We start from the raw sequence: 25,860 nt of genomic DNA on the forward strand, positions 1-25,860 counted from the left end.
ACGGCAAACCTCGCCGTGCCGGTGACCGTCTCGTTGGGCAGCAGCGGCTCCCGGCTCTCGCCCTCCCTCCGTCCCGCCCGTCTAGGGTACGTGTGACTCGAGGAGAACCCCGCTGCTTTCTGTTGCGGCTGCTTCTTCCCCTTACCCCCCCTCCCGCCTACAGCGGGGTGCGGAGGCCATGTTCCCCCCGGACTCCACCTGGAATATCTCCTTCGCCGGCTGCGGCTTCCTGGGGGTCTACCACGTCGGGGTAGCCAGCTGCCTGCAGGAACATGCCCCCTTCCTCGTCGCCAACGCCAGGAAGATCTACGGCGCATCGGCCGGGGCGCTCACCGCCACCGCCCTCGTCAGTGGTGCCTGCCTCGGTGAGCAGTACACCTTGTTGTGACTGATTACTAATGATCTACGGCAGCGGGGTGAGGAGGGGTGGGGTGCTGGAAAGAGCGCTCCGCCCCCTCCTCACCCTGCCGACATGCGAGCGGAGCTGGGTTTTTAAGGCCTTTACCTCAGTGGTCCCATTTCTCTGTGTCTCTGCGTGCCTCAGGCTGAGGGCCGAAGGGGTGAGGCAGGGAGAGTGATGCAGGGGGGTAAAGTGGAGATACAGGGGTCCAAACTGGGCACCTGGTCTCCCTGGGATGGAGGGGGGATGGAGGGAGCCGCTGCCTTCCTTAGAGCAGGCGTCAGGAGGTCAGCAGTGGTTTTCACTCCCACCCTAATAAAAAGTGGACTTGTAGGGGCTGGGTTCGTGAGTTTGTGCTTGCTTGAGCTGTTGGTGAGCAGGTGACCTGTTGCCCTGTGGCCACCTGCTCTTAGTGGCTGTGAGCAGGAGGGAAGCAGCTGAGGATGGACATGTTGGGCAGCGTGTTGCATGTGTGGATTAGAGTTGAACAGCGTCTCCAAGAAGCCAGGCAATCTATCTTTAGCCTTTCTTAGTGTCTTTATTTCTAGAAGAGGGTTATGCCTCAGGTTGTAGGGTATTAGGGAATTTTCCTGCCTTCTCCAACAGCTAGATCTCCAGTTTAGCTAGATGTTACTTCTGTTTTCAAGTTACCTCTGAAGCAGGCACACAGTGTAGTCTGTCCCTGCTTAGGGCATGTCTAAAGAACAGCTGAAGGGAATGGTGTGTGGTGCCTCCTGTTCCTTTACTGTTCCACTGTAAGGTCAGCTGTTTCCCATGCTAGCGGAGAAGTCAACCAACATGTCTGTACTTGGAAGCTTTTGAGAATAATCAATTCAGAAAAATATCTTGAAAGAGGAATATGGTGTGAGAGAATCAGGCATATCTGTTTAGTCTCAGAATTAACAGCTTCTAGAGCCGAGTGAAACCAGAGCTGTTTACTACTTGAACTCCTCTTGCCTTCATCATAGGTGTCTTTCTGCAGCACTCCCAGTTCTTTGGGGAGAGGTAGCATTTTGAGATGTAGCCTTCATACAGCAGAAGCATTTTCTGTGTAGTCAGGTTTGAAGTTTCCCTCTCCTTAGCATTTTGTCCACAGAAATGTCCAATGGAGTGTAACTGCTGCTCCTGGAGCTTGATGGGAAGCTGTTCAAACCCCAGGCTGGGATCTCGAAGGTTGTAGTCGTGCTACGGTGCTAGCTTTTATCATGGACAAGGGAAAAGGCCTCCTCTAGTCCATTTTCATGCAGGGATCCATTTGTCCGTAGCTGCTGGGAGTTTAGTTGCTTTACTTGCTGTTCCTTCTGTTGAAGAAGTGGCTGCCCAATCAGTTCCTTAACTGGGTGGTCCCTGTGCTGCTCAGGGGTATGGCATGAACATGAGACAGGTTGGCAGTAGTGCCCAAATCCTTGACCTTGCTCAGAAGCCATTACTGTGCTGAGCAAGTCTGTTGTTATGTCTGTGTTGTTCTTGCTGTTGTATGTCCAGAGCACCCATGGTGTGCTAAGTGTTGCCCTTGGGGAGTTAGCCTGGTAGAGAGTGTTCTGTGAATCCAGGTTAGGATAGGTTTTTCCCACTCCCAGTGAGGTACAAGGAGAGGCATGATCAAGAGGACAGAGTTAGGGGTTAGGGGTCACCTAGGCAGCATTTGCCTCCTTCCTGAAGGAGAGCAAACCATGCTGTTTAAAGCCAGCCAAATCTTGGATCTTGGGTGTTCAATTTCTGGTTTAAGTTTGACTTCTCTGTGATAGTTTTCTTTTGACTCTGCCTGTGTGGCTGGCATGTATCTTGGGTAGAGAGCAGCTCTAAGCAACAGAGCTCACTTCTGAAAGTAAAAGCAAACGGGGGGCTTGGTTAGGGCATGGGATCACTGTACCTTGTCCCTGTTTGTAAATCCTCCTGACAGGGCAAATTCCAGCCTGAGGTCCAGGGGTTAGAGTGAAATCATGGAGGAGAATGATTAGGCAGAAGGTACAGCTGCAGCCTGTGCTAGAAGAGCAGTTCATCCTAGTACAGGCTGTTGTAGGATCCTGAGTATACGTGTTTGCTGTGCAGCTGGTTCTGCCCGAGAGCAGGCATTATAGCCTGTTGGCTTTGGAACTTACAGCAGCTGCTACCCCACACTGTCTGTTGCCCTGTCCATCAAACTGGAATGCTGAGTAGTGTCTCTTGGTTGATGACAAGCAGAGGAATGCTTCTGTGGAAGCATTGCTTATTTGGGTGCATGTAGATGGGTTTGGGTGCATCTGTACTTTGTTCTGAATTCAGTGAGCCTATACTGTCCAAAGATGAATACCTCCTGAGGAGGTGCCAACAAACCTCTTCCTTTGGGTTTTTTCTTTGGTTCTGATTCTTTGAGACCCTGGTTAGGAAGAACAGAAATTTTCCTGGACTTCAGAGTGCAAGATCCCACCTAGTGGTTTTGTTTCCAGCTTTTTTTTCTTCTTGCTTTTGCATCTGTTCAGCTGGCTTCTGAGCTAATTCTGCCTTCTCTCTGAATGAAGACCACACTGTCATTTTTTGTATATGGCAGTAAGGCTTTGCTATGGGCTAACACTGAACTGAAAGCCCTGACCAAATGATCTTCAGCCTCAAGAGTTCACTATGGGCTTGAAAGGCTGATTTTTGGAATACCAAGTAAAACATTTTGGGGCATGCATGCTAGCTACGCAAAGGATATTATTTCTAAATTAGAGGCCAGGAGGTATTTATGGTCTGATATGGCCACACCTAGCTCTTGTTGAACACTTTACCATTAAGCTGTAGTGATCTTGGATTTATTCTCTGGGGCTGCAACCGTGGTATTGTCCCACGTCTGAAGTAGTCTCTCAGGCCTTGAGATTCTTCTGTTCACTGGCATGAAAAAGCGTTGCTATTTTTCCACTGAAATAATCTCTGGCTGTTGAAGTGCATTGGGCAAAGTCTCGCGTGTTTGTATAGGAGTTGCTTGATTGTGTATGCTGCAGTGTTGGAGTATGAATCACTTATTGTCCTGAGGGTTTTCTGGAAAATGGCCTTCTGTCATGCCTGTGCATTCTCTTGTGGCTGCTGGAGTCTAGCACACCAGGAAATGCACCTCTGTATGCTAAGCAAGTGAAAAAATCCTTTTGTGCTTCCTTAGCGTTCTCTTCCTTAGGCGCACCTTAAATCCTGCAGCTTCTCACAAATTCTAGGCTTGGAGCAATGAGGATATTTACCTATTTGGAAAAAAAAACCTTTAAGGCACTGGACTGGATGAGTAAAACTGGCTTATGGGACATGACAAGACTGTCCATTTTCAGTCACGAGTAATGTTAGTTAAAATGCAGTCACTGTTGGACTCTTACATCTTCAATACAGAATAGGGGATATGGCTTTTTTTAAGGATCTTGAACCGCCTCACTCTAGTGAGCTGCATGGGATTTGGTGTGCCTGGTTTTGAAGTGCAGCAATCACTGAAAATCTGATTTTGAGTTGTTTGAAGGTCCTGGACTCTGCTTCCTACTTGCAGTTAACCAAGAGCATCTGGATTGTTTGTGTAGCATGTAAATATTGTCCTATACAGCCCTCATCCAGGGTTGGGCTGGAACTGCTGAAATGCTGCTTTCTGGGGGGAAGAGGTAGGTTCTGCTGTCAGAGACAAAGCTGGCTGTGAAATCTGCATTTGTGGCAGCTAGCTGTTCACTTACAGCACGACTGTGTCAGCAGAAAACAATAAAGCAAGATGAGGGAAAGTTTCAAGCATTAAGAATACAAAAAGGAGTCTGTATGTCTGCTAGATTGAGCAGTGTTGTGTAGGGTGTTCTTTGGAGAGCTCTTCTCGGGTTGTTGACAGGATTTCTTATTTTTTAAACTAGTGTCTTAGCCAGGACTTGTGTTGGGCTCAACCTGGGATGAAGTAATAGTGATTTGACATTCAGGTTTGGTTGTCAGCTGTCACCATGTGACCACCAGGAAATACGCTGCTGAGCTACAGACTTTTTCCATTAAGTAGCAGGAGGGGGGGAGGAAAAAACAACAACAAAAAAACCCCACCAAATTTATCTTTTGAAATTGAGACAGTGAACGATAGCAGCATCTTAAATGTTGTGCTCCTGAAAGTTGATTATGTGCGTGCAAATGCTTAAGGACTAGCCATGGAGATTGTTTTCTCAATGTGTGTGGACTCCTAACACCAAATCCCAGACTGATTGAGGGAAATAAATCAGCTTTGTCTCTATGGAGTCCTCAGAGCAATGCCAGTTTATGCTGTCCAAAGTGTGACTCATGAAGTTTGTCTGAGGGGAAGTATACATAGTGTTGTCTTGCATGGCTGCGTGAGGAGATCCATAGGTCTCCCCAGGTACGTGGGGGAAAGCTTTATTGCGTTTGTGGCCTCTCAGAACTCAAATACTTCCCTGCACAGGAGGTTGTCACTTGTATCTCCTCCAGAGGCCCTAGCTGTGGCAAAAGTTGTTGAGCTCAGCAGCTCCAGCACTGTCAATGAAAGTAGAGGCACCTTTATATACATACATGGAGATGTGGATGTGATTCATCGGGAACCTTCTGGTGCTCCCTGGAAGCGGTAAAGCTGCTGCTTCTTTCTGTGGTGGAAAATAGAGGTGCGTGGATGTTCCATGCTGACATAGTTGGAAATGTCTGCTGGCTTGGCGGAGAAGCTGCTGTGCCTGGATGGATGCCATCAGTGGTCACAGGGCTGCAGGCTCGGGTGTCCAGATGAGTAAGCTGGCATCCAAGGTACTGTGCAGTACCTTTTGCTGGGAGGGAAGGAGCTTGTTCCCGCTCTGGCTCTTTCCCATGAGGAAAGGTGCTCTTGCAGGTATCCTGTTGGATGAGTGCAAGGGAAGCCAAACAGCTGCTTTCAGTGAAATGCATATTCATAGCAGTGCATGTGATTATTCTTTTGTCACCCCACATAGAGGGAAGGTGTGCAGAGCAGCTTGGTGCCCAGCCTTGCTCCCTCAGCCACAGCAGCAGCTGTGCAAGCAGCACAAGCCATCTTTGCATGGTTGTTCTCCTGACCCATCATTTCAGCATCTCTCTCAAACCTGTAGCCTGGCCAGGCTATTCCACTTCTTTCTACTTCTTATTTCCCAGACTCTTCAAGGTACCTGCAAGTTCTCCCTATAAAATATGAGAAACTTTTGAGTGTACTTCAGAGTCCTATGTCCAGTATTGATTATGTTTGGAAGATAAGGTTAGTCCTGATAAATCAGAAAACCATCCACCGGTTCCTTACTCTGTTCTTAGTTTCAGACTCCCACTGCTGTAGTGGCTACTCTTCAGCTGCCCATACTCTGCCTTGTTCTTTCTGCTAAGTGTTCCTGGGACTTGAGGTGAATGTCAAGATGTGCTGTCAAGAATCTGGGAGTCAAGGGAACCCGTATATATGTGTTTGTTTTGGGCCGTCTTTTCTTGTCAAGCAGGCATAAGGCACTAGAGAGGGTGAGAGCTCGTGAAAAGCAGGGGTAGAGGAAATGACTCCGTGTAGAAGGTCCTAAATAAATGTGTCCTTGGGAAAAGGCAGAATGTGTCCTGGAAGTGATAAGGTCTGGGGCAGTAAAACATCCTTTTCAGGGACCATTTAGAAGGGAGGAAAGTGATGAGCCTTGGAGTGTAGGAAAGATGCTAGAGGTTGTTGTAGCTGTACCTATTGTAGCTACAAAGACAGGAGAAAAGGAGGAGAGAGTTTGGCATTTCTGTTACAATAGCTACTTGTGACAGGCCTGATCCTGTCCCAGGGGTTGTGCTGCTCTGTGTACAGTATGTCTGGGAGAGCTGCCTTTGGTGTTCCTGGAGTCCAGGACTCTCCTCAGCTGAAAGGCTCAGAACAAGCCAAGCTCCATGTGATCCCAGAGGTGACAGGTCCGTGCAGGTGATGTGCACTTTGTTCTTGGTGTTTAGGATATGTCAGGTGTGGAAGCTGCTAGTTTTAGTAGAACCCAGGGCTTTGTGCTGCCCTCTGGCACCTACTCAAGCCTGAAGCTGTGGTGCTTTCTCATACAGGCAAAGGCCAAATCTACCATGATCGTTTCTGCCTGACAAATCCTCTGGAATCTGCAAGCTATGTGAAGTGTCTTTATTCAGCTGTTTCCCAGGCTTCTGGCTATGCTATCGCTGGAGAACTTCTGAGAATGAGCCATTCTCTTCTGCATACACTATAGCTTGTTTGGATAGACACTGGTTTTGGAAGCCTTTGGGTTCGGATTTAGTAGGATTTAGTGGACCAAGTACCAGTTGAGGACTGGAGGCTATGTCAGTGTCTTTGAGCTGCCACTCCTGTGGATTATCTAATTTAGCGTCCTGAAGTACAAGAGATGGCATCTGAGGGTGTAGATGGCATCTGAGGGTGTAGATGGCATCTGAGGGTGTAGATGGATCGGAAGCCCTTTACATATGTTAATTACAAGAGCTGCTCTTGCCAGCTTCACTGAATGCTGCTGATTCAGGGCTGGGCCTAGCAAAAATTCTTATTCCAGTGTATTGTGGAGGAAGGGTGTGGATTCAGGATGCTGTAGTTATGCCGTGCATGGAGAAAGTTAGAGCCCTGTTTCAGAGTGGACTGCCAGCACAAGAGGAAATTGCACTGATTTATTTAGCCCAGTGTTCTTAGTGAGATTGGTAAAAACTCTTTTATAGGAACACAGTAACCATTTAACTACCAGCCATACTTCTGTACACAGAAGCATTAATTCTGTGTGTGAACTTCAGCTGGACACTGCTACATCTGTCTTGCTGCTCTCCTTGCTTGTGTACTGCAGGAAGGGTTGCACAGAGGCTCTTCCCTTGAAGGGGTCTGTGCAACCTCTGTGAGCCCTGCTTTTGGTTGTTTTTGGAATCTGAGTCATCTTGATGGCTGGGAGTTGTGACTGGGGGACCACTGCCGATATCCACAGAAGAAAGGTAATGTCAGTCTCCAGATATTCTTGTATCATGGCTCCCAGGCAATGCAGCCTGCCTTGTGGTCTGCCAGAAGATGTTTCCCAGTTAAGCTGCTTCTAGATTCCTCCTAGAGCAAAATACCTATGCCCTTGTTCTGAGAACTGCTTTGGAACAAAGCTACTCATTCTCACTTCCTTGCTGAAACCTGCTCCTCTGGTGCTGTGGCTAGTGGGAAGAGTTCAGGCCTGTAAGGTGATACTTCACATGCCCGTGTGAGATGGAAGAAGGGCAAAGCAGGCACAGCAAGCAGCATGCTTGCATCTGTCTGGGGAGGTGCATGGAATGGGCTGGAGCAGTTGGCTAGCTGTGCAGGCATGAGGGAGCTGGGCATGGTGCAAGCCAAAGGCCAGTGGAGGACTTCAGGGCTATTCCTTTCATTCTGTACCAGGACTTTAGCAGCCACACAAGTGTATAGTAGGAAAGGACAGAGAGAAAGGAGACAGTGCTCTGCATGAGAGAGCCAGCTGTATTTCTGGTAACATCTCTGGTGATCACAAAACAAACACTGCCTATAAGCGTGCAGTAGAGTGTTCAGCGGGAGTTAGACTGTAAGCCAGTAAAAGCTGTGTGTGGGCCTTGCTTTGGTGTTGGTGAGGGTAGTGTTTGGTGTGTGATAAAGCCGAAGGGGTGCTGGAGTGGCAGCTGTTTCATTGGGCTCTAGACATACAGATGATGACTGCTCACTTGACTTTTTCCTCTTTGTGGATCTGTAGTGCAGATACCTGCAAATGTATCTACTGCTCTGTAGCACTGATCTCTTTATATCCAAAACATCTTACCTCTAGTGATACCTCTCCTGTGAAGTGGAAACAGTGCACTCTTTCTCTGGGTGCATGGTGCTGTCCTGCAAACTGACCCTGAGAATCAAGTATGGAGTGTGTGTACACAACGTTGTGCATGTGGTTGAGACTTGATCCTTCTGCACCTGTTTCTATTCAGAATAACAGCCACTGGAAGCTTTGTGCCGGTGTTCTTGACTTGGATGTATAAAGCAAGAGCTGGATGTGGTTCCATTTACGCTGCTGTGCAGTACAGAGGAAAAGGGCAATTTTGCATTATTACAGTATGGGTTTTGGTCTGTTTTTCCTCTCCTTGCCTTCTCTCGCTGAGTACTTGCTTTTGAAAAACTTACCCCAAACCTAGCATTGCTGTGGCTCAGAGTGAACAGCAGGGATCTGAGCTGTACCTTCTGTTACTCTGTGAATCCCCTTTTCTTATCACCCCATGCCGTTTGAGCTGCACTATGGCATTGACAGGATTGATGAGTGAATGAGGACAGGACATGATTTTCAGTGTAGTTTGCCTGGGGTCCTGAACAACTTTTTCCTTTCATGCGCTGTTATACTATTTAATTTCTCTCTAATGCAGTGAACAGAAATGCAGCATTAAGCCTTGTATTAAGGAATTACAGTGGAGAAAGATTAGGCTAGTGGGGATTGTTGTTGTGGCTGTGGCAGATAATGATCCTGGCTGGCTGCCTGAACTGAGCTGCCTTCCTACTGATTGTTTTGTAATAGCAGCTGCACTGTGTTCTGATTTGTGTTGCAAAAATAAATGCTCCTGTCCTGACCACAGAAACAAAGCAGGCCTCAGCTTGCAGAATACAAGTTACCAGGTGAGGCTTTGGTGTGCCAACACTACTTTAAGTCTGATGTAGCTTAGAGACATGATCAAGCATGGCAGCTCTTGTGCCTGTTTTCCCAAAGGCTTTCTGCTTCTGTACAAAACAGCAACCTACCTTAAGGTGAGATGAGGTACAAATTTGGCTTGTGTGAGGGTCCTACCCTGTAGGTACCAGTGAGGGGACAGGCAGGCAGCTGTCACTGTGGGCTCCCTGGTGAGCTGCACTCTGCAAGAGGAAGAAACTCTGGCAACCTCCTTATGCTCCCCAGTAGTTCTGGTTCATCTATTAAGTGGCATCTAGACCACAAAAAACAGCTATCTCTTTGTCTCTCAGGAGGAAAATTCCTCCTTTTGGTTTGGCTTTATTTAAACAGAGAGTGACCAACAGTGTTTTGGAGTGTTTTCCCCAAATTTTACTTGAAACAGAAAAGCAAACATCTTGGGGACAAACATGTTAATAAGAGGGAGGCTTCTGGCTCTGAAGCAGTTGTAGGTAATTGCATTTACTTAACCCTACTGCTGTAGGTTGCATTGTGGCATGGTTTGTGTCTAGACTTCGTGGTGCTGAGCATTGAGAATCTGAACCAGAAAGAGTTGTGGGCAGAGCCCTTTCTTCAGCATGTGCATCTGGCTGTCAGAGCTGGCCCTACTTGAAAAGCTGCCACTTCCTCTTGGTGTGTCTGCCTGCTCCACCTGTAAGGTGCTTAGCACAGCCTGATAGGGATCCCTAGGAGTTACTCCAATAGAGTACGTATCAGTGCCCCTCACCCTTGAACAAAAGGTGGGAAAGGCCATTATTTACACCTGGTGGCCAGGCTTTCTGTGGTGTCCCCTTGGCAAAATCATTTGCTTGATGAGCTTTGGTATTAAATCCCTGCATAGAGCCCCTGACAGGAAGGGTTAGCTGCCACAGGGAACAAGCAGTAGGGCTGTCTGTAGGCTCAGTGGGTGTATGTTATAGGGGGAGTTGTGTTTGCTAGCTGTGTATTGCCAGAAGAGGTACAGGAAGGAAGCTTTTCTTATTTGAAGCCAAGTCAGCTGAGCTGTTTCTTATCTGATGGCAAAATAGTCATAGTGAGACTGAGTGAAAACCTCAAAATAAATATACCTCAGAACAACAAAAATTGGGGAAGTCACAGAGGAACAGCTTGTTCTGGCACATGGAGTTTCTCAATATTACTGGCTTACATGAATGTAAATGTGCAGATGTAAAAAGTATTGGTGCCTTTAAAGGCTCCACTGCTGGCTGCCACCCCCCTGCCTCAAATGTTTAAAAATGTGCAGTTTTATTGTGTTAAATAGTAGCAGTTATACTGCTTCTGGAAAGTGAGGGGTAAATATCCTTTCTATATCAATGCTTTTAGGCATCTGCCCAAGATTTCACGCAGAAATTAAAGAGCTGTCACAAGCTGTGGGATACACCTGTCACCTGAAAACGTCTTACTAGGTGAGATCATAAGGCATTACTCTCACTTTATTTCCTGCTGGTATGGATTTTGCCTTGGACCTCCCTTTGACATCCATCCAGCCTCACTCAGAAGCTGTTGGAGAACATCTTGTATCAGGTTCCCTTCGGGAGGAGTCAGCTTTTGTCTGGCTTGGCTCAGCTGAAGGTCTGTCTGGTTCTTGCTCTTGTGGGACAATGTGTTGAAACCAGGTTGCTTCAGCATGAGTGTTGGAAGAGGAGTAGAAGTCCAGCCAAGCACTGGGATCTTTCATAGACTGAAGGCACTGCCCACAAAAATAGGGATTGTCCTTTGGTCACTGGCATGTTGCTTTGCACTGCTCCTAGGGGTGAACAAATGGGCCCTTTCTGGTGGTCTGAGCTTTCTGTGAGAAAACATCCAGTAAAGTTCTCCTTTAATTATTGTCTAGATGTCAGCTTGCAAACTTTAGTTTCAGTGCCTCTTGTTTACAGCTTTACATTTTTGGGCTGGTGACAGGACTGTGTTATAATTAGGACTGTATCATCCAGGAGAGGCCAGGCCAGAAAAGCATGTGTGTTGCTGACTCTCAGTACTTAGAGAAGAGGCAGGTGCAGGAACTGCGTATGCTTAGCTGGAGCAGCTTGGGGATTTGTGCCCAGGAAGAACAGATCTCCTAAAACTTGTGCTCATCATTGGAAACTGGCTTTTAGATGAGGTATAAGAACACCTGAAATAGTGAGGGACAGGCAGCCAAGTTAAATTAACCTTGGGGGAGACGATGCTGGTGAAATGCTTCTGACTCAGCCTATTCCTGAATTCAGATCTGGACTGAGATTTACCAGTGGGCAACATGAGAGCTCCAGTGATGCTTAGCAACCATCTGGACTGAAAGTGGAGTGTAAAGATTGTAGCTGTAGACTTTTGCAGGGAGCATCTGTGCTGAGTAAGGCAGAAACATAGCCTGAACAAATAGCTAAGCAGAATTTAACCAGGGACCTAATTCTGGGGCTTGCTTATGCTACGGAGGAGCTGTCTCTTGTCCTGAAGATCTTGTAGTCAAAATAGCTTGGGCATGGCATCCCAAGCTAACAGGCATTGAGCACTCAGGGTGCAGAAGGAATGCCATAAGTATCTGCACTTCCTTCTGCTAGCTGGCTGCTTTTCAAAGCTTTTGGTATTGGTGTGTCTGGCCAGTCTGGAGCCATAGCTGGGTAATGGGACTGAGGAGAGAGGAGTCAAGCCACCTTGCTGAAGTGTAGGAAGGAGTCCGTTTGGATTCCTGCTAGTGCTGAATGAGAAACAGGTTTAGTGAGGATCTGCATAGTTTCCTGCCTGCCCCACTAGTCCAGGCAAGGTATGGCAACTGCAGTTGGGGGTGTGACCTCTCAGGCTGTGCTTCCTGCCATCAGGGACAGGAGATGCTTTTCCTGCATTCATCAGCTGTCTGTGCTGTTCTATTCTCCATCCCTTTTGAGAGCCTTTCCTTTAAGCTTGCATCATGTTTACTGCTGCACTAGCCATGGGGCAGGAATGTCCCTGGCACAGAGCGTGATCTTTGTGCTGATGTGGAGCTCTCCCAGAGAGGCCTGCAGTGTCATGGCTGAGTTGCAGTCACAGGAGCTGCTGGGTGGAATGTGCGTAGTGCCCCTCTCTCTCTTCAGCCTGTTCTGCTCCTATTTTTGGTTGTGGCTTAGGCTTTTTTTTTTTTCCACTTGTAATGCTTCATGGGTCAACTGTCCTTTTGCTGGCTGGCAAATGGCAATCAGTGTGGTCTAATGTCACCAGGAGAGCATCATAGTGCCCTTGGTGCAAAAGCCCAGCTGCTGAATATGCGGGTCTGGAGGAGCCCTTCTTTCCCCACTTGTCACCCCTTCTGCTGTGGGGTGTTTAACCTTTGGAATGGTTCTCATCTTTATGCATTGCACAGGCTTGAAGTAGCCTTTCTGTTTCATCTTGGAGCTCTTAGCTGCAGATAATGGTCTTCCCAGCAGCCTGGCTAACATCAGTTTTAGGTGTTTGATCTTCAGTTCTTCTTTGCCGGAGGCAGAGTAGCAACATGCTGCTGAGGCTGGATGTGTTTGTATACAGTTATAAATAGTGTGTGTTGCTTGAATGCTTTTCAGGTTAGAGAAGGGTAGTTTAAGGAGGATGCAAGGTGGTAGAGGCTGAGATACTGGGTTATTTTGGAGCTGAGCATGACTAGTAGTGGTAAAAATTAGTCTTTTAAGGGAATGACCTTGCTCTGTCAGTAAGCATAGCATAGAATAATATGAAGCTGGCTTCACATAGCTTAAAAATGAAATACCAACTAGTACTGCCTTCAGGTGTTTTCCCCATGGGTAATGGTAATTTGCCCCTTGTAGCTGCTGCATAAAAATCACAGGATGAACCAGCAGAGGTGGAGCAGCTGGCCCCCTTTGTCTGGAAAGGGACACATTGGGATGTTTCAGGACATAACTGCCTGATGCTCCTTTGTGTCATTACAACTGAAATTTGGATAAGGACAATGGCAGTATTCAAATCTATGTATAACACCACCCACTGGCGCAGGATAGAAGGGGGATATGGCTTGACTAATGCAAATAGAATATTCCACATATTAATATGATTTTTAGAGAAACATTGGCTTAGTAAATATGCATAAGAAGTGTTGAATTAATTGGTTGGTGAGAGAAGAACATGTTTTCCCAGCAAGCAATACCAAATATTATGGGTTGTCTCTGCCTCTTGGTATGTACTTCAGTAAAGGAAGAGAAACTTAATTTAGCTTTTTCACATGACGCAGTGTGAATCACCAGATCCCTCAAAAATCATGGAGGACTTTTCTGTGGGCTGGAATTGGCACTGGACTAGTAATAATTGACAGCTTGTGGATGACCCCTGTAGGACTCTTCTGTTGACCACCTCTCATTCAGCTGCTCTCTCTGGCAGGCTCTGAGCAGAATTTGAGCTGGTATTCCTAGAATAGCATTTCTGGTAGTAATGGGATTAAAACACTCTTACTGCTTCTGTGTCCTCCCAAATGTATTTTCAGGAGGACTTGTCATCTGTCATGGATCTGGCTACATAAACCCGACTCCTTTGGCTGAACCCTCAGCTAGCCTTATTTCCAGGAAGTCGGGTGGTGCTGCTGCAGATCATCCTGTGCCTGTCTCTTCCTGCAGTTCTGCACTCAGCTTTCATAGAATGGGTTGGGTTGGAAAGGACTTTAAAGATCATCTAGATCCACCCCCCTGCCATTTGCAGGAACACCTTCCATGAGACCAGGTTGGTCCAAGCCCTGTCCAACCTGGCCTTGAACACTGCCAGGGATGGGGCATTCACAGCTCCTCACTACCCTCACCACCTGGCTTTGGTGCAAGTGAAACAGCAAGTCCAACAGAATCACAGGTGCCCTTAAACTGAAATACCTCAGAAGCTCCTTTGTGTGTGCATGTATGCAGACATGTACTAAAAAGATCCTAAACCAATGAACACCCAGAAAGTATTCAGATAATGAAATTGCTAGAACAAGTAACAATTCTTATTTTGTTCTCTTGGCTGTGCAGTGTGATAGAGCAGGCAGCTGCAATTCCAGTCTCCCCTCAAATGCTGTGAGACAGTCTGTTTCCTCACATGGTTGGGACTTTGCTGTTTTGCTTTTCTTAAATGAACAAAACCTTCCAGCTCACATTTTAGCTCAAGCAGTCAGTCATAAGCTCCATGTAATTGTGATTGCTTCCAGTATTGCTATCAAATCTTCCTGTACAGTGAGATGCCAAGTGTGAAAGCATCATTCCCTAAGCATCATCTTCTGGATGATACACACACCTCCACACTCCCACCAGTGGAGCTCTCTGTGCATGCAAGCTGTCTCCCTGCAGCTGTGTGCTCAACACCCAGCCTCCCACTGGTTTTTCAGTGAAACCAGCAGCTCTCTGCAATGCACTCAGTGCGGTGGAGTTTCTTGGGGTCATGTGGCCAAGGAGCTGGGCTGGGATTCCCTCAGGCTTTCGCCCTGTTGCTGCTTCTTCATGTGCTTTTCCTCCCCTTGTCAGATGTGAAGGTGTCTTAGGGAGCATTATGAGTGCTAATGTCATGGTGCTGATAAAATGTAATTCCTGCAAGGCTTGGTTACTTCATATTGGAAAGGATGTTGAACCATGTGGCTACTATCTGGAACAGGTTGGGCTCAATGGCTTACTGCTAATTAAGATCAGAATTAGACTGCTAAACAGTGCTCTAGGACAGAGCAAAAGACTGGGATTACAGTGCTAAATATTGCTGCAGAGGGGGAACTTTGGATTTTCTGCTAAGTTGCTTCCTCACAGTGCCTAAAATCCTCACCCAGAGTCTCTGGTCATGTTCAAGACTGCATTCTGTGCATGCTTGAGCTACCAGTACTGATGGGTTTCCAAAGCATTGCCAGGCTGTGTTGTTGGAAAACATGTTGCTGGCACACGTGCATTGCAAAAGAGTGGGATGCGTCAACATGGTATTGAGTGTATTACTGCTCTTATCTCCATTTTATTTATTAATTTGGGTCTAACTTTGGTTCTTTCATTCTGCTGCCTCCTTTCTGCAATTGCAAATCTTGTGTGGGAGAGCAAGATGGAGGGATTTCCAGCTGGCTTGAACTGGTAGTCTTTCATCTTTCTTCACAAACTGAACTTCATTGTGATTGAAGTCTTAATATGTGAAAGCATGTATTTTTTTTTTCTTCTGGTTTCTTTTATTCCCCCCGATGATATTCTCATGTGTAATCCTGATGCCCCTGGGAGTGCAGTGCTTGGCTGGTTCTTAGAGGAGCGGTTGTCTCGTATCTCACCATGGCTGGATATATGTGGCAGTAACAGTGCGTGCAAAGGGCAGCATGCTGACTGCTGGGGTTTGGCTTGGGTTGATGTTTTTGCTTTCTTTTCTGCCATCCCTCCCTTCCCACTGGAGAGCTCTGATGCTGTTGCCAGATTGGGCTCCTAGTGACCGTGAGATAATGGGCTTAGCAGATGCTTTCCCTTTTGTGCAGATGGAATGTGTCCTCTCCTCCAAACCCAGCTGGGTCACTGTGTGAAAGGGTAAAGCAGGCATGGCTTCATGAGTACTTGCCATAAAGGCCTTCTTTAGTGCTGTGGAACTGGATGGGATGGGACTCAAAGACTGCAGGAGGCACTAAGTCACTCATTCCCTAATGGAGCACAGTGCCTGTCTTGTTCACCTGAGTGGTGGCTGACATTTGCAGTTGAGCTGGGATCATTTATCTCTAAAGTACAGACCTGTTTACTGGCACTTTTGCTTACAGGCAGATGACTTTTTTATGTCAGAAAAAAAGATGCTTACTAGAAAAATGTTAGTGGAAGATGTTTTGAAGTGGATTTAGCCATAAGCTCAAAGCTGTTAAAGCATGTCACTTGTTTTCTTTGCTAGTCTGTGTTTTCACTAGCCCCGCATTGACTAGTGAAACAGGATCTAAGAAAAAGTGTGAAGCTTTAGCTAGATGCTGAGGTCTTCCTTGACTTTATAAAACATATGTCAGACGAGGATAGCCCTTTGAGATGGGGGAGTGTGAGGGCCAAGAGAGCAAACTTCAATGACTCCTGTAACACTGCCTGTAATAGCCTCTTGTCTTGAATTGTCTATCAGCTGGTGGGGATAAACCTCTGAGTAAATGAGGCTTTTTTTGTGCCTTATTCTGTAAAGGAGAAGGCAGTTTTTTCTAGGATTTCATGGTGTATTTTTCTTGTTGCAGGTGAGGCTGGTGCCAGCATTATTCGAGTGTCAAAAGAAGCCCGGAAGAGGTTCTTGGGACCTCTCCACCCATCTTTCAACTTGGTGAAGATCATTCGGATCTGCCTGTCCAAGACTGTGCCAGAGAATGGGCATGAGGTTGCAGCAGGGCGCTTGGGTATTTCCCTGACACGGGTTTCTGATGGAGAAAATGTAATACTGTCAGACTTCCATTCCAAGGAGGAACTGATCCAGGTAAATGGAAACTTATTGCAGAGGGCTAGGCAGGAACTGCATGTTAGTTTGTTTTCCATTGGTCTCCAAATGTCCTTAGTATTGGAGTATAATTGCCAGCACATGCCAGTATGATGTTCTGAGAAGAGTTATCAGTCAATCAATGAGTTAAGTAGGTTTTGATCTGCTGCTTAAATTCTGGATCTCTTTCCCCCTCAGGCCTGTGTCTGCAGTGCCTTTATCCCTGTCTACTGTGGGCTGATACCTCCAACCTTGCGAGGAGTGGTAAGTAAGACTCTAGATGATCCTTCATTAAATCGTGTGCTAATGAGTAGGAAGGCAGAAATGTTAGTACTCTGTTTTGCCTGTCTGCTGGCAGTAATTAGCCTGAGGAAGCACAAGAAATTCCCAAATAAACAGCCTCAACAGTGGGTGTGCCTTCTTTCCACTGCTGTGTGCTGGCTATAATGTCCTGAAAACTAGAGGATTTAACATGATAGAAACATAGAGCAATCTGGGCAGGTACTGACAGACTTAGCTGCTTGGTACAATGCTGTCCATCACTGAGGCTCCAACCCTCTGCATGTGGAAAGAACGTGGGTCCAGGGTAGAAATCATGAGTGTGGTCCCTCTACCACAAGCCTGTCACTTTCTGTTGGGTTTTAACTAGAGGTGTTGATACCATGCCTTTTTTCCATGGAGTTCTTTGTGTCCTTTCTGTGAAAATTATGTTCTGCTGCCTGATAGAGCAGCAAGGCTGTCGAGAACACTGTCAACCTTCTGTGTTTGCATGTTAGAAATGAAAACATATGAAAGCTCTGCAGAGCTAGAGCATCTCTGAATATTGCAGTTATGCTTAAGGGCCTCACTTGAGCTTGGACTCCCCTTGTGCTACATAGGTTAATGCAGACATTAAAAGGAAAGTTTGTTTGAAACTAGGTAGTCAAAAGGGAGAGGGAGAACTGCTATTAATATATGTGTGCTCTGGTTTCCTGTAAGTGACCTGACCAAGATGCCTCCGTCTGTCAGAGCATAGCATCAAATCTGATGGCACTGCTACCTGTGTCCAAAAAGTGAGGTCAGTTTTGCTCCTGCCTAATATACAGCTTGACTGTCTTTGTCTTGTGCAAGCATTTTGGGCAGGAAAATCACCTAGAAGAAATGTCCAATCTGCAGGCAGGTTTTCTGTCCCACAGCTGGTGGCTCTTGCCCGACACTTCTCTGGGGCTAGTTGAGGTCAACAAAATCTCAAAATTCCAAAACATCAGGGCTTCTGGAATGTGCAGCTGCCCTGGCACACTGAGGGGTGACTTGTCATGTCGAGATTTCTCATGGGGAAAGGTGGGGAGGGAATATATGAGATGAGGAAATTAATTCCTACCTCTTCCACAGAAAAATCATTGCTCTTTGTGTCCCTCAAGGGGGAGGGTGGTGAGGGCAGAGGTTAAATTAGATTGGGTATGAGCCTGTGAAAAGTTTTTGACATGGGACTGCATGGTTCCTAACATGCCTGTGATGACTGACTATATTTGCCACAGGACAGAATGACAGGCATGGCATGAGGACAAGTTTTGAAGGCAATGTGATTGTGTGAAAGGTGTAAAATCTGTATTCTGCCTTCCTCCTAATCTTTTTCCAGTGTTCACTTTCTGAACTCTCATGGAGTAGATAATGAAGATAGGTGGGCGGAAGGAAAAAAAAAAGGCAATTCTCAAATACTGGGAAATGGAAGGGTCAGTAACTGGCTTGTCAACACATGCTTTCGTCATGAACAACAGTTCATGTAGCATGTGAACAAGATGAACCTTCAACAAGGGTCAGAAAGCTAAGTGTCAGTTCACGTGAGTGAGGGGCCCTGTAAGAAAAAGGGGACATGATAAGGGAATGGAACTGGGCAGCCCAGAAATTACCCCAGTCTGCAAACCATCCCCAAAGCCAGCTGGTGACTCCAGCCTGTGGCTCTGTGCAGTTAGGCTTTGCAGGGGGTTGGAGAGTGGTTAGGCTTGGGTTGCTGGAGATTCAGGCAAATGCAAAGAAGTGGCAGCTGATCTTGAGTCCAGAATGGTAATTGGCACTGCCTGGGGAATGGTGGACCAGACAGCAGGGTCTGCATGTGTATTCCTAGATTTCCATGCAGTGAAAAGGCTTTGCCTGACAGCTTTATTTAGTTTTCTTTCTAATGTCATCCGTGCACTCATGCTGCCACCCTGAGGGAAACGTACGTTTCTGCATCCTTACTGCAAAATAAGTGTCATCTTGTGAGACAAGGCAAAGCATGATGCAGAATGGAGCACCTCCTCTTCTGATCAGCATTTCTGTGCTCTGCTTGGATTTAGCACCTGCCAGCTCAGTTCCTCACCCAGCAGAGGGCTGAACGATGGCACAGCTGCTACTATGTGGCTGTGTAGTTCCTACATGATGGTTTGCATTTGAACCTGTCTGAAGGGACAGCTTCCTATCTGGCAGGGTCAACCCTGATACAAAATCAGCAGGACTCTTCTGTAACCAGGGTTCTTAACAACTTGAATTGTTGCTCTGCAAAGGTTTCACACTTCCTGCTCTTTTGGCTTGACCAAGGCTCTCTCCCTTTATCTTCTGCATGTTGTTTGCACTGCCAAAGGCCTGAGATAGCAATTGTCTTACTCAGCTCCTTGTGCAGTTATGGTACACCAATGAATACTCTGAATTGAGTGCATGCTACCGGGGTTGTCCTTCCTGGAGGGTAACGCAAATGTGTTTATGGTGTGTAAGTACAGAACATTCTCTGACAAGAGGGTGCCTGTTAAGTGCAAAACACTGGTCCCCTGTGCTCTGTTATCACACCACAGAAAGTAGATTCCAAATGTGTATACATGTGTTGGAATTGCTGCTCAATAAGCCTGCTAGCAACAAATCAGCTCTTAGGTAACAAACCTGCCAGTGGGAAATCGTGTTTGAGCTTATTCATTTTAAACACAAATGAAAAATGGCACAGTGTCACAGTGTGACAGTGTAGATCAGTGCTAATTTGCACTGTAGGTGGTGGTTGTTGTGTCATTTTATTTAATTGGAAGGCTGTCAAAACTCATAGGAGATTTAAGTCTGCAGTCACACAAGTAAATATGCCTTTCTCGTAGAATGCTTGTGACCAACATGTGTAACCGTAGGAAAAAAGGCACATAGCAAAAGGAGATTATAGACAACACAGCTGTGCTGTCACTGGTTTTGACTCTTTCCGTGCTGGTGGGTGTACACCAATCTCTTCCCAGGTTGTTTGCACAAATATGAATACACTAAAAAAGCTGCTTGATCAGTTACGAGAATTGAGAGTGCTTCATTTGTCTTGATTTTTTAGAGATACGTTGATGGAGGGATTTCTGACAACTTGCCACGCTACGAGCTGAAGAACACCATCACGGTGTCTCCATTCTCAGGAGAAAGTGATATCTGTCCACGAGATGGTTCCACAAACATGCATGAGCTGAGAGTCACCAATACAAGCATCCAGTTCAACCTTCGCAACCTTTACCGCCTCTCAAAGGCCCTGTTTCCTCCGGAGGCACATGTGAGTTTCCTGGCAATATCAGAACTTGGACAGTAGATAGGCACTGGCTATACTGGGCACTTTAGAGGAGGAAGATTCCAGACATTGTTAGTTTTGTATCTCTTGTTTGTTTTTTTAACCTTGACGTTATTAACCCAGTGACTTGGCAAACCTTGACCATTTGCACAAGGTTGTGTAAGTGGCTTGGTTTTCTTTTGCTACTGGGAGATCTGGAATTCAGGTTGGAAAGTATTTTCAAGTTGCTCTCTGGAGTAGTTTGCCAGGAAGTCAGGCTCACTTGTAAACAAGGGTGTATCAGCCATCAGAACCCGTGTGCTCTTGAGTGTTTTGTTGTCAGGTTGGACCTAGTAGCCTGCAGCCAGTGACTGTCTCCTAAAAAGTGCCAGTGGAGCAGGTGTCGCTTTGACCAGCTTGTCTACTTCGAGCAAGTGCAGCCTCAGATAGCCTTGGTATTTCAGCATACTAAGTGTGCTTGCATGTGCTGAATTACTTGGACAGGCTTTTTCCTCCCCTCTCTAGTCTTCTGACTTTATCTGCAAATGCGGTGGCCCTTTCTGGCATCTGCTGGGTAGTATTCTGGTCTGCTTGTCAGAGTGACTTGCTGAAGGCTGCACACAGCAGCAGCAGCTGTAGATGTGGAAATTAAGTTGATGCAAGTCTGAGCTCGTTTCTTGGGTAGGATTCCAGGTGTCCCTTCCCATCTTGAATTATCATGTGATCCCCATATTCACTGTATTTATGTTACACCTGCCATATCTGCTCAAAGGCTGGGAAGAGCTGACAAAGATGAGACTTGTTCTGAGGATAACTCAGGAGTCAGGAGAATTCCTCTAAAGCCAGCACTGAGCTGGTGTTTGCTCTGCTCAGCCAGGCAGTCCCTAAATTACTTGCTCTTGCCTTCCTCTGCCCACAGGTGCTGCGGGATATGTGCAAGCAGGGCTATCAGGATGCACTGCACTTCCTGAAGAAAAATGGTAAGGCTCTGTGTTTGCAGGATACAATGCTTCCTCTGTGGCAGCCTTGGTGTCTTGGCTTTGAGAATAGTCAGTGGTGTATATGAAAAGTGTAAGGGCAGAATTGAGCTGTGCCTCAGGAACTGGAATATGGGATTTATATTAAGTCTATTTTAGCACTTCAGGATGCAGAATTGGAGTGAACACCTTTCTAGTGCAATGCAGAAGGATTCTAACCATTCTCATACCAGAGTGGTGGTTTTGGCACATCTGAGTTTTGAAATGACTTAGCATGTACTCTGTGCTACACCAACACAGTTGTTAGGCATCAGTGCCATTTGGACCTTTTGCAGATATTCTGCTGCTCCTTTTTATGTACAGCTAGGGTATGTCTAATGTAGCACAGCAGTGCAGAGCACAGGCATGCCTTCAGAAGCTCCCCCTGCACCTGTCAGTTTAACACTGCTGTTTCACTGTCTTCTATGTGCAAACCCCGGACTTCGTAGCCTCTGTCGTAGCAGGTGAAGCGTGTGTGTTTGATGCCACCTAGTGTCAATTTACAGCAGATCGAGCACATCTGTTGGCTCTGTGATGCATACCTCGTTGGGATAAGAGCCGTCAATACAGCTGTGTTTGTGAATTAAGCTGCAGGAGGGAAACCTTGCCTGCAAGATGAGTGACTGGCAGCTTATAGCAACAAAGCACTGCTAAACAGCACCCTGCAGTACTTAAAGGGGAAAAGGTAGAATTTCTAGCAGCAAGGTTTCTAACTCATTGTGGTAAGAATTACAATAGATGTAAGCTGAAGAGGCTGGGTATGATGCCTGTCTGAGGCATGTTAGGGTGAAGAATAACACTAAAAGTCAGGGGAGTTTAAATCAGACTTATGGTATGACTTCTTTTCCTCAGGTCTCCTTAATCGTCCGAGTCCTGGACGCCCTCTCCTTGCCATAGAAGCCCCCCCAGGAGAGAAGAAAGAGGAAGAAACGGAAGCTGAGGACCAACTAGAGGACAATACTGAACTTGCTGAAGTTGAAGAGCACATCTTGGAACACTTGCCTCCCAGACTGAACCAAGGTATGAACCAAAGTGAGAGATCCCAGGCAATCTCCCTGTGCTGCCTTGTCCACTTCAGAGGATTACTGGGGATGTGTTGGGTATTGCGTGTGGGTGGGCTTGGCCATACCTAGGGATTTAACTGATACCCACTGATGATAAGGTGGAGTTGTGGCCTCTTAGATAAAATTGTGGCTTGCTGTTTAGAGGCTATTGGGAGAGGTTGACTCATTTGTCATTGCTCTGAATGGTAAGGAGAGGAGGGGATCTTGTTGCTCGCTTCTTTGGGAGTCTGATAAAGCTAAAACCTGCTGTTCTCGGCTGCACTGGAGCAATTACTACCCTGAGCAAGACTTCCTTAAGAAACGGAAGGTGCAGAGGGGAGTCCTCAGGCTCGATAACTTCTGGGGTATGACAAGGAAAGAGATAGTCCCACTGAGGGGATTCAACCATATTCTCTTCTGCTTCCAGCTCTTCTGGAGGCTTGTGCTGAAAGAAGAAGTTTCTTCACTGGCATTGCCAACATGCTGCCTATACGTGTGGCCACAGCAATGATGGTGCCCTATATGCTGCCCCTGGAGTCTGCAGTTTCCTTCACTGTCAGGTAAGCCATCAGCTGCTTCCCTTGGTGGTGTTCTTCCTAGTGCATTGAAGTTTTGCTGTAGTGAAACATAAATGGCTACAGACTGCATGGCCTCTCTGACTCTGCAGTGACCAAATACTTGGAGAAAGAGTTCCTGCCACTTACCAGGCATATTAAAAAAAATTTAAAATAAAAGTCCACCTCCCCTCCCCCCCCAAAAAAAAAAAGAGGCAAAAGAAAACAACCCAACAAATACCTCTTCCAACCTGTGTATGTCATTCAGCTGCAGCAAATACTGCCAGCTTGGGGGGAGTTGGCTGTGGGCTGGAGCTTGTCTTAGAAAATGGTGAGAAATTTTGGAGCCTGAGGAGAAACTTGGGAACTAAGAGCACAGGGATGAAAGTGGGAAACAAATGAGGGGAGGTTCCCCTCTGCAGTGACGAGTAGAGGGTTCCCAGCCATTTCCAGTTCTACACTTAATGGGCTAAGAAGACAAGTCTGTCAGACTTGTTCTTTGTTCAAAGTATTCTATGAAAAGTTTCTGGAAGGAAACAGCTTATGATAGAAAACCTTACGAGAAAAACACTTTCAGAGTCTGAAAATCTATTAAAAATATGGAAAGTGCAGACACAAAACATAAAGAATAAGTTCTTGGGCTGTTTTCAACCTTCATAGTTTCACCCTATTAATTCTGTGAATGGTAGTGTAAATGGCTTTTTGTACATTTATAATTAAAAATAATGAGTGACCATTGATAGGATGCAGAACTGGTGTCCTTTTCATCCTGCCGTTTGTGTGGCCCAGCTAATGGTTGTCTCCTCTCTCCTCCCAGGTTGCTGGAATGGCTCCCAGATATTCCTGAGGATATCAGATGGATGAGGGAGCAAATGACTGAAATCTGTAACTATCTTGTGAAGAAAGCCAAGAAGAAACTCGGCAGCCATCTTTCAGCCAGGTATGGCTGCTTTCCTCCACAGCACTGTTCTGGAGCAGCCCTCCATTTCCCCTTTCACCTTTGACTTCTACAGACTCTGCTCCAATGGAGCTGATTAAGAACATCACAGATTGACCAGAAATTGATCTGGTATCTGGTCCATTGTCTCTTGGCTTCCTTAACTGTTGGATAGACTCAGCACGTGGTCTCCTTCCTTCTTCTCATTACAGCGTAGACCCTGTAGTGAAGCTGTTAATACAGTGATAAGGCAGAAGATGTAGATCTAATTAAAATAATATGCTAGCTTATTCTATCTTCTCTATAGAAGACATAGGTGCTGTCTGTGTGGTATTTTCTGGCCCAAAGTCCCATAAAAATTCCTTCCAAGAGGTACTTGTGTTCAAATTACCTTTCCTGCCTTGAGATCTAGGCTGGTTTAGGGTGGGGAGGCACTAGGGTGGCCAAAAACCACCAGAAGGTTTTCAAATGAGGCAGAGTACTTAGGAGTGTGTTTGTACTTCTGAACTGAACTCCCTGCAGTAGGCCATGGCTTGAGGCTGAGGCAAGACTGTTGTGTGGATGAGGATAGCTGAGTATTAATAGGCAGAGGGTTACAGCTGTGACTCGGATTCTAGTACAAAAGGGTGATTCTTACCCACAAGTGCTCATGGTCTTGAATAATCAAGAGATGTGAGGGGGAAAAATGGGTACACACAGAGACTTCTAACTCTGCATAAGATTATGCAGTCAGTGGTAGAACAAAATAGCTCTATGGTTCTGGAGCTCTGGTCTGGTGACCTGCTCAAGTCTTCTCATGTACTGATTCTTTGCATGTGTTTGTCTTTCAGGCTTTACTATCACTTCGAGCTTGGACAGCCCCAGAGGCTGCCGATTTCTCCTGCGTCAGCTTGTGGTGAACCATTGCCTGTGTGGATGAGAAGCAACCGCTCTCTGTCTGATGCCATGATGAAGTGGGAGGAGTACCAGCGCCAGCTCATGCTGGGCTTACTCTGCATCAACATGGATATGCAGGCTTCTCTCTTCCCTCGGGAAGGGCTTCAGCTAAAGCTTCCACACTTAGACTGTGCAAAAGAGTGCCTGCCACTCTTCTAAGCCTGCTGCCCTGAGGGGATGAGGGTGGGTGGAATGGGAGTGCATGTAGGGTGGGACCAGTCTCATCCCTCAGCAGCAGGCTGCCCTGTGCTCATCAATGTGCTGCAAAGGGGATTTCCCCAGGATGGAGACTGGTAGAATTGACTGTAGTCATTTTTCGCCCATTGGGCCAGGCAAGGGATCTCTGTGTTCAAAGACACACGCAGGCTAATACCTTGCTCTAGGTTTTTGTTGAGGCCTGGCCATTGCTCATGGCTAGGCTGATGCTGACCCAGCTGGGCTTTCCCAGATAGTGCACTTTGAATTGCCTTTGGCTTTTTACTGCCAAATAATCAGGATGTAGATGATGCTCTCAAATTCCTGCAATTTTTAGCCTCATTTTTTTTTTTAGAGAATGAGTCTTGCTTTTGCTTAAATCATTTGACATCCTTTAGCTCTTTGTGCTACTGAAAGATGAAGTAGCCTCTTGCCAGACCAATTTTTCTCATGGCTTCCAAATCTTCTTTTGACTTCTTTGCTGAAGTCACATCTTTTCCTCTGTCCCTGAACTGCATCCCCACTGGAAGCCAGAGTTGGCCCTGCTGCAGACTGCACCGGGACTGCAGAAAGGTAGAAAAGTTACGTATTTACTCAGATTTATGTCGTTGTGGTCTCTCCTTTTTGTTTTTTGTCCTCATGGAACTGAGCTCTGAGTGTTACTAAGTTATTGAGCTTATTTGAATAAGTAATTAAGACAGATTTTTTTTCCAGAGAAACATGTTGAATTAGAGGCCCCATTCCTGTCACTGTGAAAGGAATTGGTGTGGGGTTGCTCTGGGAAAGCTCAGCCTGACTGTTTCAGGATCAGCTTAACAGCTGAAGCAATGCTAAGTGCTTGTAGGAAGATGAGATTGTGCAGGGCATGTTATTTTTGAGTGGTTGTGGTGCAGTGTCATAGCAAGTGCTGGGGAACGGCTGCCTCTGACAGGGGCTGGGCTTTGTTCCTTAAAGGACTGTACAACTGGAGGAAATTCCAAGCGGATGATACAGAAGGGTTCTCCTGCCAAACTGGATGCTTGGTTTATCAATTTTTTATTAATTTTTTTTTCCTCAAAGAGTCCGAATGTTGAAGCTTTAGAGTGAGAAGGATTTAGGCTTGTAGCTATACTAGCCTCACAGCTTGCCTGTCTCCTGTTTCGGCTCACGGGTACAGCTCTGCAGTTAGCAATGGAGCATGTGAAGTGGAAGTGAAGTTAGGACTGTTGGTGCATGTGCAGTCTGCTTGGAATGGGCTACTTGTGTTGTCCCTTAAAAGACCACAGCTAGTGGGTCTGTAGCAGGACAGGACTGTGCCTTCTTAAGGTATTCCTTTCTCAAGTGGTGGTCTGGTTGT

The 25,860-nt window shown here is 46.4% G+C and overlaps 1 protein-coding gene across 1 annotated transcript; it reads left to right on the plus strand.

The window, feature by feature from the left end:
- On the plus strand, nt 1-24,486 carry PNPLA2 (patatin like phospholipase domain containing 2; the record flags this gene model as incomplete). The annotated part of the gene is given in 9 exon segments (NM_001311079.1): nt 1-365; nt 16,094-16,326; nt 16,525-16,590; nt 19,640-19,849; nt 20,763-20,823; nt 21,712-21,879; nt 22,330-22,462; nt 23,274-23,396; nt 24,224-24,486. Coding segments are annotated over 9 exon segments (1,444 nt in total), but the record flags the coding sequence as incomplete, so codon positions are not given.
- Nucleotides 24,487-25,860: the final 1,374 nt, after the last annotated feature.

This window comes from Melopsittacus undulatus, chromosome 4 (assembly GCF_012275295.1).
Source record: "Melopsittacus undulatus isolate bMelUnd1 chromosome 4, bMelUnd1.mat.Z, whole genome shotgun sequence".
Lineage (NCBI taxonomy): Eukaryota > Metazoa > Chordata > Aves > Psittaciformes > Psittaculidae > Melopsittacus > Melopsittacus undulatus.